At 38.4% G+C, this 16,842-nt stretch overlaps 1 protein-coding gene across 11 annotated transcripts; it reads left to right on the forward strand.

The window, feature by feature from the left end:
- The first annotated feature begins 1,703 nt into the window (after positions 1-1,703).
- On the forward strand, positions 1,704-16,058 carry LOC128235070 (uncharacterized). 11 transcript variants are annotated; one of them, XR_008261117.1, is made up of 12 exons: positions 1,704-2,392; positions 2,644-3,274; positions 3,999-4,563; positions 4,762-4,886; positions 5,135-5,243; positions 5,503-5,638; positions 5,909-5,991; positions 6,529-6,660; positions 8,948-9,093; positions 9,540-9,825; positions 10,042-10,145; positions 14,060-16,058. XR_008261117.1 is itself a non-coding variant. In XM_052949785.1 (4 exons), the coding sequence occupies exons 1-4, from the start codon at positions 13,044-13,046 to the stop codon at positions 15,758-15,760; spliced, it is 477 nt and encodes a 158-aa protein (XP_052805745.1). In that variant the 5' UTR covers positions 12,789-13,043; the 3' UTR covers positions 15,761-16,058. The 11 variants fall into 11 exon arrangements, 3 of the variants coding, with proteins under 3 accessions (XP_052805745.1, XP_052805746.1, XP_052805744.1); XR_008261115.1 differs by lacking the exon at positions 5,909-5,991 and having other exon boundaries at positions 14,060-14,194; positions 14,692-16,058; XR_008261114.1 differs by lacking the exon at positions 5,909-5,991.
- Positions 16,059-16,842: the final 784 nt, after the last annotated feature.

The raw sequence follows: 16,842 nt of genomic DNA on the forward strand, positions 1-16,842 counted from the left end.
GTATGAAGTATTTAATATTAGCTGGGAGTATGTATGATTAGTGTAATGTAACCGCCCCACGGTTGCCTCCCCTTGTTATAAAGTATTCATTTGATGTCATAAGGTATTCCTCATTGTCGCATTATTTTAACTTAAAAATGTATAATTATTTACAGCGTAATGAACTTTAACACTTTTGATGTATGTATTTGCTGGAGTCTTTTAATATTTTATTTTTGTTGGCTGTTCTTTTCGGGCGTAAAATATCAGTTTCTTTAGTTTAATTGAAACTTTTGTATCGAATTGCAGTAGTCATTCTAAAATGCCGTCCAGGCTTTTTTTTTAATGATGGTTAGCCTGGAACGTCATTCATAACAAAATTCGTAAACATGTAAAAACTGTCTATGAAATGAAATGGTCTTCATTTGTATTCTATTGCTTAAGACTGCCAATAAATACCTTAATTCTTATCAATAACCATATCCATTTTGCAAATTCACAAGCTATTTCTTCAAAAAAGTAATTTAAATACCTGATTTCAGTTGACAGGAGCTTTCTTACTGCCCAAAAGAAAAAAGGTTACACACAACTATACTTTAAGGTTTCAATCTGAAGTAGTATTTTTAGTATGGATTACCTTCCCCTAACACTATCATTATCAGTTACCACACTTTTGTACTTAATGAATTTGAAAAACATTTATCGTCACATACAGGATTCAAGATTTATTTACAAACTATTCTATGGGCAATGTGGACAATGCCTACTATTGTACACATGTATTTAAAATAAGACTAAATATTAAAAAAACATGTATATCAACGGCATTGTTACACTAAGTGAATCAAAATGTTTTATTGTGTAACCTATTAATCAAAATTTGACTTCAACACGACAATCCAAGTTTACAATAATCAGAGATTTTGCTGACTTATCAATTTATTATGTGTTTATATATAGTTTCGCTAGAACAGATGTTTCATGATGATATTTATATTAACAAATAGCTTATTCCTCACATCAGAAAACCTATACAAAACTCAACTAAAGGGAATCTTCAGGAAATTACTATTTTTAAAGGAATTGATAGAAAAACATATTTACAGAACATTGTTGTTTGCTTTTTTTCCGACTAGAGTGCGTTTTATCGTCAAGCTTAAAGCTTATATGAAAACAACTAGAGTTAGAATTGTTGTGTGTTTTTTTAAAGAACTATATTGGTAAACAGAAGTAACGCTTATGTGTCTAAGGGGTTAAAATATGACAAAGCCGGGACTCTGTGTGAGAATTGGCCTTCATGCTCTTATAGAATATGCCTCGGGTTGTTATGGGACACTTGTGCAATCTTCGCCGACTTTACATTTAAAATGCCATCTTATAGAAGGTCATATGCCCAGTTTGTGACGTGAACGCGCCAGCGGTTCAAAGAGACGCTATAAAATTTAACAAAGCTTATAAAGGCAAACCGGTAATTTTACCCAGTATTCTATTTTTTGTCATACAAAGTAAAAGCACACATATAGTATTTATAATGTATGGTCGTTTTTAGACGGGAGGCTAGGTGCGTGTGGGAAAGGGGAAAGAAATGTAGAAATGTTTTTATGTCAAAAGATGGCAATCAAAAACCTCCAAATAATTGCAGAATTTCAAACCGTCATGGCAGGTTTTTGTCAACATACATACAAATGGTCGTTCACTGGGGAACACCAGAAAACTTACTCGCCTACTGGTAGGAAAAAGGTAGGGAGGAGAGAGCTCGTACAATCTCCAGTTGGTACCTGAGGTTGCTCTTACCACAAGTTTGTGACAAGTAGTACTTAAAAAAGTTTTTTTGTTGTGTGTCAGAATCTGGATGCTTTAAAGAAACCAAACAAAGGAATATTAAGCATACAAAAGTTCAAAGACATCCAAGTGAGCGCAAATGAGGGGTAAATTACAAGAATAGAAAATAATGATACAAACTGAAAAAAATGCCATGCATGCAAATGAAAATTCTTCCCATACTTTGCATGATAACATTCCACAAACTTAATGATATTGCTATTTGATTCATTTTGCAAAAACTAAATGACCTTGTTCCAATATGCTAACAAAAGTAATAAATGTCTGTAAACACTTCATTCTTAATTTATTTTGAATAATTTACAGGTTTACAATATGTTGCCTTAACAAAACTACTGCCAATGACACTACAGCTCGTACTAAGCTGTACTAAAGTAACTAATAGTCATGTGTAACCTTAAGCAGAGAAAAGAAAATGCATTTGGATATTCTCGGCTACATTCGTTAACAAAAACAATGGTGTTTGGTGAATTTTGATGGTGTTTGAAAATGTATGTTGTTTTAACAATTCGGAACCTGATTATTTTATAATATATAGTGCAATTGATGTATAAAGGATTAGTTTTAACAGGTAAAGTGTTCTTTTTTTGTTTTAATAGACTAAATTGGAATAATTTCAATAAATTTGCGACCAAATTCTGATCGGCATTTTGAACATGTTTACGAATTTTATTATGAATGACGTCCAGGCTAACCATCATTAAAAAAAAGCCTGGACGGCATTTTAGAATGACTACGAATTGCAGGAGTGAACTGATATCGATTTTTTTTCTAATTTTAAGTTGGCACTTGGGAGTAATTTGCGCTTTTGGTTTATTCCAGTTTAGCTCTGGTATTACGGACAATGTTGATGGCAGAGATGAAGGACATATCTGTGTTGCTTTTTTCACATCGTTGCAAGTGTCCCATCAGGTTATAATTAGTTGTGGCAGACTGTGTGTGAGTTATAAATGTGTACTTGGCAAACAATGTCTTCAAGGGAGAAAAAAACTGATTGTAAAAGATGTTAACAGTTTTGGTACTACTGGTTTCGAATTAAGTAATTTTAAAGACAAGTGTGTGGCCTCAAGGACGAGTGAATAGGTGACAAAAGTGATGCCCCCTGAACACTCTCAGGTAGTTTGTGTAAAGGGTCTCAATTCAGAAGAAAAGGGTGATTCGGAAGTTGAGGTGACCAAAATGTTGGCGGAATCATTTGGCCAGAAAGAAGCAACTTCAAAGGCAGGGAGAAACAAGAGCTACAGCAGTGGTTGGCAGAGAAGTAACGGTCAGTCGAAGAGCTAAATCAGCAGCAAGAGCTGATTTCATTTCCAGTAAAAAGCACATAACACCATTCAGACAGATGCCAGACTTACAGAAAGTGGTGGCAAAAAACTTATGTTTGGTTTATCATTGACTGACAGTGACTTTGATTGGTCTAGTACAGAAGATTCCACAGAATAAACAGCAAAGGGTAATTCAAATTCTATGATAAACAAACAAATATTCTAAGAGTTCAGGAATAACAGGCGCGTAGGAACTGGGGCGGCAGGGGCCGTGTCCGTGGCCTGAATATTCTGGCTAGTTAAGGCAATGGGGCCATGAATATTTGATACTGACTTTCTTAATAATCATATTTTAAATAAAGCTACGCGCATATAGATCAAAACCAGTCTGACACGATATTGAATAAATATGTAACCATAATTAAACCCGTGACCATCTAGCTAATTGGCGTGTGAATGGCGTGAAAACAGTCTTTGGATTATTAATGATGGCATGCCAAGAAATACCAGCCAAGTATCAAAATATACGAATTGAGATGAATTGTTAAACCTAAGAATCATCCACATTTCCAAAAACTGAATAAATGTAATAGTGAATAAATGTTACTAAACGATAACAGTTTTATATCTATCAACTGTTCTAACCGAAAAAAGGTTCAGATAAAAATATGAAAATAAAACCTGAACTTACTTAAAATTGAGTCTTTTAATGCTTAAAATTGAAAAATCTCGACACCCCTCCCGTGCCCACCCGTTCTGCGGCCCCAAAGTCAATTTCCTTCCTACGCGCCTCAATAAAGTCTTCTTCAGATAAAGAAGGGAACTACCAGAAGTATCCTCATTTACAGTGGTGGTATGAATGTGTAACTCAGAATATTGCTTTTTACGAACTAACTTTTAATTTATTTGTAGCTGGTGTGAAGTAGAAATGATACATGTATATAGAATGGTGCCAGCTCTTCTACTAAGATGGGTGTGTATGAGTTTATAGATAGATTTATTTCATTAAGGAATGCACATACATGGACATTTAAAATAAACAACATGTATAGTAAATAACATTAAATATACATACATGATATTATCAATAGCCATGGCAGGCACCGAACCAAGGATGACACTAAAAAGAGAAAACACTTATTTCACTTGTGGTCCTTATCATTGACTGACAGTGACTTTAATCCATCTAGTACCGAATATTCCACAGTATAAACAGCAAAGGGCGATTCAAAATCTAAGATAAACAAAAAAATCTTCCTCGCCAACCTTCACAAAGGATGTGGCAGGAGAAGGCAACAACTACGTCGATGAAGTGCCTGACATTCCTCTTCAGCAGCCTGGAGAGGATGGCAGGGAAATGTTATTATGTGCGAGCCTGGTCCAGCAAAAATCACACAGGACCATCGCTTTGTGATGTCCCTTCACATGACTGGCTGATGCTTTGCCTTATCTAGCAGAACTGTCTGTTGCTATGCAGGTATGTCATCTTTAGACCCTTGAGTAAGACCTAGTAAATTTATTTATTATCTATAACAATAAGAATTATTTTATCTACATCTTCTAATGACTACCGGTAAGTCATAACTCTTTATTTAAAGGCACATTCAAAAGATCATTTAAAGGCTAATTGAATGCAACTGATTAATCATTTGGTTTGCCTTTTGTGTATTTTCAGACAAGGGATGCAGTGTACACCACAGTGTCAAGCCTCTGGTAAAGGGGACATGTGCTATCCTGCAAGGACTGCTGGCAGAGCCTACCAAGCGGATGTAGATCATGTGACCATCTTGAACAGTCAAGGTTTTACAATCAGAGAGAGTTAAAGACAGATATTGACTATTTCCAGAACAAAGTACACATGAAAAATAATTTCCATGACACAACTCTGTGAACATATTATTTTTACTGTTATTGTTTTTTTAATTAAATAATGAAATGTAATATAAGGTTTAATATACTGCATCTTGTTCTATTTCAAAATTTCTTTTGTTTAAGTGATCAAGATCATTCACTCCTGTTCAGTTGTAGATATTGTTGTGCATTTGCAGATCTACAGCCACTTCCTGATGAACATTGTGGTGAACCTAGAGGATCGATTCCCAGACCTTCCACTCCTCTAGAAGTTTGAGGTCTTCAACACCCGGAAGTTCCCTCAGGGTAGGAGCCAACCTGCCATGAGGAAGATGGCATTTAAACGTTATAATGAGTATATCAAAATAAAAAAATGATCGTGCATGCTGAGAAAGTAGTTACATGTTGCCTTGACTAAATTGCTTTGTTTATTTTTGATATCATAATGTAAATAGAATAGTTTATACAGTCATGGTATAAATTATAGGACCATTCTTTTGTGTTTTTAATCATTGCTTCAAATGAACTTCAGTTTGACTGTAAGAATACAAATATTTGTCTTCAGACCTGGTAGGAGAGTATGTCAGGGATGGTTTGATGCAAGCTAAGCAGGCCATAGTTGATTGAAAAGATTATGTCCAGACGTATGGGAACTGTACAAGATGGGTTCGTGGAGCAGGGATACCGTGATCATGACAGAGGTAGGATACTTTGTCTTAAAGCTTAGGTATGTGTTTTAAGTGCATGTAATATTCAGGGGACATAGGAATCTAGTCAAATCTCGTACACAACAGGGATAGCAATGATTATCAGGAAGGTATTGTAATGTAGTGTTTATGTAACATCAGCACAGACTGGATATATTTAAGAAACGATCATGCTAATAATGGAGAAAGTGTAGTTTTATGTGTATGTGCTTGTAAAAATTAGCTATCTAGTCCTGGTAAAAATTAATGCATGAAACCTTGCAGGTGGATAAAACTTCCATAGATAATATGAAGGGGAAAACTGTGTGTGTTCAAGTAACTGTCCTGATGTGAATTAATGGACCCAGGTATATAGATGTATAGCTTAAGGTTAATAAACAGCTCTCAGAGATCTTTTTGTCATGCTATTTCATATGAGAATACAGCTACTGATAACCATGGAACATGGTGCTTAGATGAAAAAAACATTGCTATCAGTAGTTTAGCAGACATGTGAAAGTGGTCTATAGTAGTATGGCTGGTCATGGCTTCTTAAAGAGGACATCAGTACTGGTTTCTTCTTAAGAAACAGACACTTGAGTGATTCATACATGTATCACCTCAAGAGTGCACAATCAAACAACTAGTGAAAACTAACATGTTCATTTGAATGCTTTAAACTACTCTGTAGCTTCTTCCATGACATTTACACAAGTTTTCATTTGGACATTTCGTATTTATTAGGATAGAAATACACACTTAATAGTCACATGCTTAAATGATGAATATATTTGGATATTTAGATATTTAGAGTTGACTTTTATGGTGATTACCATATGATGAAGTTGATACTATCGTGTCCATCATTGTAGACTAAACAACAACAATTATAATGTTGGTTCCAGCAGTAGCGGCATTAGTGACAACATGGACTCGAATCTTCCCAGGGATGAGAGGCCAGGACAGAAATGGGCTGCAGCCAGTGGCAGGGGCCAGAAGTAATAGCCAACATTGTTCGAGGTCTTGTTGCTACAAAGGTAGGGATGCAAATATTAGTTGTCATAGCCTTGGTTTTGTTGTTGATCCTGGGCCATAACTCTAAAACTGTTCAAGATATTCAAACGGAACTTGGTACACATGTTGCCAGGGACAATACACACATGTTGCCAGGGACAATACACACATGTTGCCAGGGACAATACACACATGTTGCCAGGGACAATACACACATGTTGCCAGGGACAATACAAACATGTTGCCAGGGACAATACACACATGTTGCCAGGGACAATACACACATGTTGCCAGGGACAATACACACATGTTGCCAGGGACAATACGCACAAAATGTAACCAGCTTTAATAATTGTTGTTATATTTCCCTTATTCAACTAACAAAATGCAGATAAGCGTTCGTTTTTGCTCCATTGTGCATTTCTTAGGCTTTGATATTGAGTAGGTTTTATAGGGTAAATCAAAATGTGTGATTATGAATTTGAATTGAAAGTTTTTACAGATTAGATCAAGAAATGTTTTGGAAACCTCATTTCCAGCTTTTGCTTTAACTTGAAACTATCATTTTAGTGTAATTGTGCCATCTTGGTTTCAGCAAGTTTTAATGATTTTACAGATCAGGATTATGATTTTCAACCTGTCCTAAATACATTAAGAGTAAATCAGTGTGTATAGGACGCATTATTTACTCCCAGTATTCCCATAAAAAATGCTTTCTTTTTATCTATAGTATTAGACTTTGACATTGTTTTCTGGCTGAAATTGCATTAATAGAGAAATAATTGGAGGAAAGGTCTTTAATGTTTACATTTCACTTCAACGGGACATTACTCAAATCGATTGATGGATCAGTGGAAAATTGGGCAGGTTTAGCTGCTAGTAATAGCATCAGCAGACAACAACAATCAATCATTTGTTCATTCTAAGTTTCAAAATTTTAGGGTAGATTTTACATTCATTTGTATGATTCTGTATTAAAAATATATAGACATTTATACTGTGATGTTGCGTGAATGTGCACTGTCAAAGTGTGAAGGTGTGAAAAACTCCCTCTATCTAACGCCAGCAGCCTTTCTATACTATTGCTATAGTACAAACTGTTGCGATGACAGTGTTGTTCCTTCCATTATACCACATGTTTGAAATACTTCGCCTAAAGTGTTGAGAACATTTACATACAGTATACAATTGCTTTTACTATTCGCAACGACAGCAAAACAATTGAGGGTTTAGAGGAGAGGGACATCAGGATGATAGAATGAAATTCCTGATTATTAATTATTTAATACAGTAATGCAATTAACCATTAATCAGCTTTGTACCACTTTGTGTCATTGTTATTTGAATATTTTTTATCATTTATGTACATGGACTGTACTATTTTATAAACTTTGCCATTCCTTTATTCAATACAATTCGTCAAAACAAATACAGTGGCTGCCGACTGACATTTTTCACTGGGTCCTATTGTATGAATTTTTTTCCATGATTTTTCTCGTGTTTTTTTTGCCTGCATCCTATCTTTGCTAGTGTCCTATACACAGTGATATATATGGTATGCATAGAATAGTAGAAAATTTGGGGAAGATTGGGTAATTGATCTAAGTATTGCTTTACTTTTGCTAAAGCTATTTTGTTGCTCCATAACCAGGTTACAAGGATAATATTGTGTGAAAACAACATAATCTTAACCAGGACTGCGTCTGACAAGGAAGAGGAAGGTATATTTACTGGGATGTTAAATTTAAATTTAAAAAGGATAATTTAATACATTGTCAGCTTGACTATTTGAAGAATAAATGGAGCTATACTATTGTACTCATCCTAGCATTGATGGCAGAGAGTGGGTGTCCTTGAATAAGATTTTGCATGTAAGCACCTTTAAGTCATTATCTCAGAAACAACATCATGTATTGAATTAAGACCTTGGATATGTGGTCCCAACTATCCAACCTACCTAATTAATCAAATTATATTTTAAGTATCTCCCATGGCTTGTGTAAGATAGGTTCACTGATTGACTGATTGATTAATTAATGTTTCAGTGTTTATACTTTTCGGGACGTTTTCTACCTTTTTTAAGGCTGCTATCAAGTAACTACATGCTTTGGGTAACAAGGCTTCCAATTTATAGTTGTTATTTTTCCTTAACAGACATATCTAGTTAGTTTTTCAGTCATCAGTGTCTGACCCAAAGAACGACCAAAGTTACATGTTTCTGCATTTCTGACAGTACTCATGTAAGAATTGCCTCACTCTTTTGTAGGCATATTTCAAGTAAAGTTTCCATGAGCTCATGGTCATTTTCAGGTATCTGATGTTGTGTGTTGGCAGAAATGCAGAGTGGTACCACCGGTCACCTGAGCCACCTTTCCCCTCACAGACGAGAGACTCGTCTGTCAGTGACAGTAGTTTCCAGAGTAGCACTGAATTGCATGAAGCCTTACAAACTTAAGGTGAGCAGTAAATCAGGTCCATATGTTGCTTCTACCAATCTTTTTCAATCTTTTTATAATTCTTATTTGCCTAGATCCAGGATACTGTGGGTCAGCTTTCTTACATACATTCCAGGTACATAGAAAATCTGCATTCTAAGGGCAGTTGTCAGTGTAAGAGCTAGTATCTTCCTTTCACAACTCTTCTGCAATTGCATGAGCCATCTTTTATTCTGAAGGTGGCTCCATGTATTGCAGACTTGCTATACAGAATGCATAGCTACATGGACATTGAACTTCATACTACTTCATAGTTTGTGTTGGGCAATTAAGCACCCGCCCAGCACAGCTTGTCACCACTGTGATACTCGTACTTGTGACTTGTGTGATTTTCAATAGCTACACTATAGACTTTAGAAGCAGCTTGTCCAGGTTTGCATGAAGAAACCATGTGCTTTGAATTACAGCAGCCATCCACTGACAGGCTGGAGTGATTTGGATTTCCGATGCCACATTTACCTTTGTGCTCAGTGACAAGCTGGCGCTTAGCTGCCATGTCTGATGATCCTCATTGAGTTTAATGGTGTTTCTACTGGCCTTATCATCAAGTCTCTGCATATGACTTCTTGCAGTAGCTGAGATATCCATATATGTGAGAAGCACATTTGCCTTTGTTATTCCAGCAGGCATTTCCCTAAACCCAGAACCAAGAAACGTGTTTATTGTGGCTCCCTTGCCATCTTTGCACTCGCTGTAAGTGTGCACTTGTTTTGATCAAAACTCACAGTTTTAGCATCTAAATTCAAGTTTAGATCCTAGACCAAACATTGTTTGTTTAATAATTCTTAAATTCAGATTTTGGCACTTCTAATCATTGTATAAGGTTCATACTTGTAGACTACTTATATAAGTTAAGAATTTTCTCAAATTGACTATGCTGTTTCCCAGATTTACACCCTTCTTTTGCAGATACTGGCGTAAGTTCCGGTGCACCAGGCAGGTCTTCCTCATTTGGAATCCACATCTTCAGCTGAACTGCGGCAATGAATAAAATCAGACTCCTTAGCAGCATGGTGAGCTTTGTTTGTTTCCAGGATGGCAAACTCCACCAGACTTCCTGAGTTTGAGCTTTTTATGTAATTTTTACAAAAAGTTACTTAGTGGTATCACAACTGTGACACCTTTGGAGACTAGATACAAATTGAGGAATCATGATGTGTAGAAAGCCTTTAGAATGCTTTAAAATCAGATAGGTAAACAGGATTCTCCTGGATCATAAGACACCTTGTGGACATTAATTTCTTTTCTTGGGTAAGGGCAGATGGAGTATGTAAGAAAGGGATACAGATAAGAAAGTAAACACTGTTTTACAAGGTTTATTTGTTTGTCTTTAATCACCACTTTGAAGCTCATGGTTGTCTATCTATTTTAAAAGCTAGATTAATAATTCTCATTTGTTCTCATTATTCAAATATTGAAATGCATGATTTTTATTGAACATTTAAAGTATTTCTATCATAAAACTCTATTAAACTCATTTTAAATGGTGTGAAGGGACTAAATCAGGGACAAGGGATCCATTTCTTAGAAAAGGTAGCTGTCTCACTAGAGGGCCTTAAGTTTCCATTGTTGAATATCACTGCCTTTAAATTGCTGTTGCAGGACAGTTTTTAAGAGCTTTGATACACACTTAAAGTTGTACTCTAACAGATTGACAGCTTTGTCAGGTTTTTTCATTTTTGTCTCAGAATCAGCTGATTTTGGTATCAATGCCTTCACTTCACTCATATAACGTAATACTCACAATACAACAGATCTCAATTGTTTGAAACAAGGCCAAAAATTTCAATTTTCTTAAAGTGTTTGTTTTCACAAAAAATAGCTCATTCCAAGACATAAAAAGTTGTCGAAACAGTCAATCTGTGTTCGTGCAAATTTAAAAGTTAGGAAAAGTGAAAGTAAAGAAGTGAAGGTTTGCATAAAGGTGTCGGCACACAACAAAATGCTTTCGGTTATAATGTATACCCTCAAGTAGTTAACTTAAATACCTTGTTTCTCCTCATTTAGGTAGCATTTGTTAATATGTTTAATGCTTTCTTGAATGTATGTAAAAGTTTTCATACGATTTACATCATAATTTAAGACATTACGCGTTATAATGAGGTTTTGAATGATATTTTGCAGGATTTTCTTTGGTGGATGGATTTAGAGATGAACCCATAGATATGGCCATTACAGTATCAAATGGATGTTATAGTGACTTTAAACAAATGATGATATAAAAAAACAAAACTATCTTGATTAGGGTTTCGGGTGTTTAATAAATCAACAGACAATGTGTTCATAATTTGTGAAATAATAGTGTTCAAGCTTTAAAAAAATTCTGCGAATTCGTAATATAAAAGGGAAAAGGAGTAATTTTACATAAAACAAAAAGGGAATTTCATTATTAAAGAATCATGTGTGATCATGTAATTCATGTTTTATTTCTCGGTTGTAATAGAGCAGTTTTCTTATATACACACATGTAATTGATATAAATCTTATTTGAATTTTTTAATTGGTTCAATGAAGAATAAGGTTACGGTTCCTATTGGTTAACTTGGTTGATACAGACGTTTGCATTTCATTTGGTTCAATAAACATGTGAAGGTTTGCCTAGTAACCTATTTCTGTATGTGTTACTGACAAAGACTTCTACCTACAGGGCTTCACAGTCTTGGATGAGAGCATGGCTTGGGTAACAGATGCTGGGAGCCAGTCACAAGAGGAGGAGGTCGGGACACAGATGCTGGGAGCCAGTCACAAGAGGTGGAGGGCGGGACACAGATGCTGGGACCCAGTCACAAGAGGTGGAGGGCGGGACACAGATGCTGGGACCCAGTCATAAGAGGTGGAGGTCGGGACACAGATACTGGGACCCAGTCACAAGAGGTGGAGGTCAGGACACAGATGCTGGGACCCAGTCACAAGAGGTGGAGGTCGGGACACAGATGCTGGGACCCAGTCACAAGAGGTGGAGGTCGGGACACAGATGCTGGGACCCAGTCACAAGAGGTGGAGGTCAGGACACAGATGCTGGGACCCAGTCACAAGAGGAGGAGGTCGGGACACAGATGCTGGGACCCAGTCACAAGAGGTGGAGGTCGGGACACAGATGCTGGGACCCAGTCACAAGTGGAGGAGGTCTGTACACAGATGCTGGGACCCAGTCACAAGAGGTGGAGGTCGGTAAACAGATGCTGGGACCCAGTCACAAGAGGAGGAGGTCGGGACACAGATGCTGGAACCCAGTCACAAAAGGAGGAGGTCTGGACACAGATGCTGGGACCCAGTCACAAGAGGAGGATGTCAGGACACAGATGCTGGAACCCAGTCACAAGAGGAGGAGGTCAGGACACAGATGCTGGGACCCAGTCACTAGAGGAGGTAGGGACAGGGATGCTGTGACCCAGTCACAAGAGGAGGAGGTCAGGACACAGATGCTGGGACCCAGCCACAAGATATGGAGGTCAGGACACAGATGCTGGGACCCAGTCACAAGAGGAGGAGGTCAGGACACAGATGCTGGGACCCAGTCACTAGAGGAGGAGGTCAGGACACAGATGCTGGGACCCAGTCACAAGAGGAGGAGGTCAGGACACAGATGCTGGGACCCAGTCACTAGAGGAGGAGGTCAGGACACAGATGCTGGGACCCAGTCACAAGAGGAGGAGGTCAGGACACAGATGCTGGGACCCAGTCACTATAGGAGGAGGTCAGGACACAGATGCTTGGACCCAGTCACAAGAGGAGGAGGTCAGGACACAGATGCTGGGACCCAGTCACTAGAGGAGGTAGGGACAGGGATGCTGTGACCCAGTCACAAGAGGTGGAGGTCGGGACACAGATGCTGGGACCCAGTCACAAGAGGAGAAGGTCAGGGCACAGATGCTGGGACCCAGTCACAAGAGGAGGAGGTCAGAGCACAGATGCTGGGACCCAGTCACAAGAGGAGGAGGTCAGGACACAGATGCTGGGACCCAGTCACAAGAGGAGGAGGTCAGAGCACAGATGCTGGGACCCAGTCACAAGAGGAGGAAGGTCAGAGCACAGATGCTAGGACCCAGTCACAAGAAGAGATGGACCGGACACTGTCGCAGGTACATGTAGCCATTTGTTCATCAAAACAATGGAAACTACACGGACAAGCCCAGAATCCTCAAATTTAACCAAGATCCTGTTTAAAAAATAATAATTAAGGCCAAGCAAGCCCCAATCAAGAGACACAATGCTACAAGACAAGAAACATTATTGTAATATTGTCATTGGTGACTGTTGGGGTGACTTTCATTGCACCGTCAGTGAAACTTACGTAAAAACTCCCTGGGGCTTAAACAGGTTTATGTGCAATCAACCTCCAGTATATCTTGCATAGTAGTTTCTCCATGCACATTTAACACATATGATCATGTAAATATGAACGATGAAAATGGTCATACAAGTATGATGTGTTTGTGGTCTTTCAATTAGAGACCTGAAGTTTCCCTACCAGGTGGTAATTATCTAGGTCTGTTAAGTTATACCTGCTGTAATGCCCATAAAACCAAAAAGAGAGCCGCGGACCAAATACCAACTTTCGTTTCTTGATTAACATTCCACAAAGGGGCACAACTCAACAAGCATTAAAGCCAGAGTAATGGGCCTTGCTGAACATATCCACCAAGTTTCATTTGAATACCTTCAACATTTTATCTAGTGTTTACTATGGTAAAGTTTATGCACAAAGACGACACTGCCGAAGCCTATAAAACTGACAGTACCTTTACTATTTTTCCTTGCACAAAACAGACAATTAATCAATCATGTGTCATTTATAACATTGAACAGAACTTGTGCAAAAAATTCTTGAGGAAAGTCAATATCCTTCATGAATTTCAACATGTTATTAGTTGCATTCCATTTAGTTAACATACATGTTTACATAAAGACATGTTTCAAACTTCAGTCCCAAGAAGCAGACAGGCAATCCCAGGAACACCAGCCCATTTTGTTGCTCACAAACAGTATTGATGATAGTGACATAGAAACATCCGTATGGTGGAGAAGGCTGAGGTATTCTGATTGTTTGTAAAGCAGTGCGGTAAGTGGCTCTTAGGGTAACATTTAACTATTAACTTAACAATGAACGAGAAATATGTTTTAAAAAGATAAACAGCGATTAATTAGGAAACAAAGTCGGGAAGAGTGTATGAGAAAGCCAGATGAACTTAACATGTGTATATAGTTTCATATGTAAGATATGTATTAATTAAGTGGTCTTTTTTAATTTAATGACATCTGGATGTAATTTTTATTGGACAAGTTTCTTACATTTAAAATGTCTACTCTATTCATATTAGGATTGCTTGACCGTTTAAAACATCGAGCTTAGTCCATTTATATTTATCTACTGTAACCAGACTTGGAGGAAGTTACTTGCTAGCCGATTGCCTATTCTACAACCATGCAGTGGATAGACAACAGTAATGATGTAGATGAAGCTACACATGCTCATAACGACGTAAACAATGTTACAGCTTACTAACAAGAAGACTCCTATTCTGGCTATTTTATTTAGCAGATTTATTTCCATTTTAGCTGCGAGGCAAGCAGATCACAAGGTGTTTTGGGGGTGTGTTTCCAGCACCATCCAGCAGCTGATCTAGCAGTCATCACCCACCAGTTGCTGCACAACAAGGTGTTAGCAGTCCAAGACTGGTCTGTGTTCTGGCAGCAGATTCGGATGAACAGCAATGTAAAAGGTCACTTGCTATTTTCACTGATCATATATTCTTTAAACTGAAACATATGTTTGTATCAGTAATAAATGTCTCTCCATCAGTCCATTTGTCCATTGGTCCATCCTAGGGCATCGGGACAAGTCTACTTTTTTCCATTACTCAATATTTTTTGAGGTATTGACTTCAAACTTCATACACATATTGACTGATTTGAGGTGAAACTCTGCAATTGTCTGTTTTGTGTACATCACAATTCCTGTCTGCTTCATAACATTCAACCAGTTGAAGGATTTTGAAATTACTCCCAACAAAAGTTCACCATATTGAGACATTGAGACAATATGCAGAGAGCAACCAGCTTGGCTCAAGGTCAAGGTCACACTTAGACATCAAAGGTCATATTACTGCATTTCATGTCTGCTCTATAATCTCTTAAGCCTCTTTCAGGATTGGAAATAACTTGCCACAAATGTTCACTATATTGAGATGGTATGCAGTGGGGGAAGACTTCAGTTTTTAATAACAAAACAACTGTCTAGTTTTATACTATATCAAGTTTTCTTTTCTCCATAACTCCATATATTTTTGAGATATTGACTTCAAGCTTCACACACATGAATGAGTTGAGGAAAAATGTTGTGCATAAGAAACATGATTTTGTGTATGGGCTTTTTATTACAACAGTCTATAGCTTGTACAACAAAAGTGTTGACTAAACCATTCACTCTGTAACATCTTTCAAGTCTAGGCCAGACATAGTATTCTCATTTCCCAACAAATTCACTTTTTCACTTTAAAGTTATATTTGTGGAAGTAGAGTTATGCTCTGACAAAAATGTAGCCATTTACAAGAACATGTATATTATCTGTGGTGATATTTGAATGCTTCAGTGATGAGCTCTAGGCTGAAATTCCATGTTGCTTGACACAGGCTGAACTTTCCCCAGTGATATCAGAAGAGGTCCAGCCCCAAACAAAGTGGCATCCAGGGAGTGGAAGTTGGCCCAGTGATATCAGAAGAGGTACAGTCCCAAACAAAGTGGCATCCAGGGAGTGGAAGTTGGCCCAGTGATATCAGAAGAGGTACAGCTCCAAACAAAGTGGCATCCAGGGAGTGGAAGTTGGCCCAGTGATATCAGAAGAGGTCCAGCCCCAAACAAAGTGGCATCCAGGGAGTGGAAGTTGGCCCAGTGATATCAGAAGAGGTCCAGCCCCTAACAAAGTGGCATCCAGGGAGTGGAAGTTGGCCCAGTGATATCAGAAGAGGTACAGTCCCAAACAAAGTGGCATCCAGGGAGTGGAAGTTGGCCCAGTGATATCAGAAGAGGTCCAGCCCCAAACAAAGTGGCATCCAGGGAGTGGAAGTTGGCCCAGTGATATTAGAAGAGGTACAGTCCCAAACAAAGTGGCATCCAGGGAGTGGAAGCTGGCCCAGTGATATCAGAAGAGGTCCAGCCCCAAACAAAGTGGCATCCAGGGAGTGGAAGTTGGCCCAGTGATATCAGAAGAGGTCCAGCCCCTAACAAAGTGGCATCCAGGGAGTAGAAGTTGGCCCAGTGATATCAGAAGAGGTCCAGCCCCTAACAAAGTGGCATCCAGGGAGTGGAAGTTGGCCCAGTGATATCAGAAGAGGTACAGTCCCAAACAAAGTGGCATCCAGGGAGTGGAAGTTGGCCCAGTGATATCAGAAGAGGTACAGCCCCAAACAAAGTGGCATCCAGAGTGTAGAAGATGGCCCAGTGATATCAGAAGAGGTCCAGCCCCAAAACAAAGTGGCATCCAGAGTGTAGAAGATGGCCCATTGATATCAGAAGAGGTACAGCCCCAAACAAAGTGGCATCCAGAGTGTAGAAGTTGGCCCAGTGATATCAGAAGAGGTACAGCCCCTAACAAAGTGGCATCAAGGAAGTAAAGTTGCCCCAGTGGTATCAGAAGAGGTCCAGCCCCGAACAAAGTGGCATCAAGGAAGTAGAAGTTGGCCCAGTGATATCAGAAGAGGTACAGCCCC

Source organism: Mya arenaria, chromosome 5, assembly GCF_026914265.1.
Source record: "Mya arenaria isolate MELC-2E11 chromosome 5, ASM2691426v1".
NCBI lineage: Eukaryota > Metazoa > Mollusca > Bivalvia > Myida > Myidae > Mya > Mya arenaria.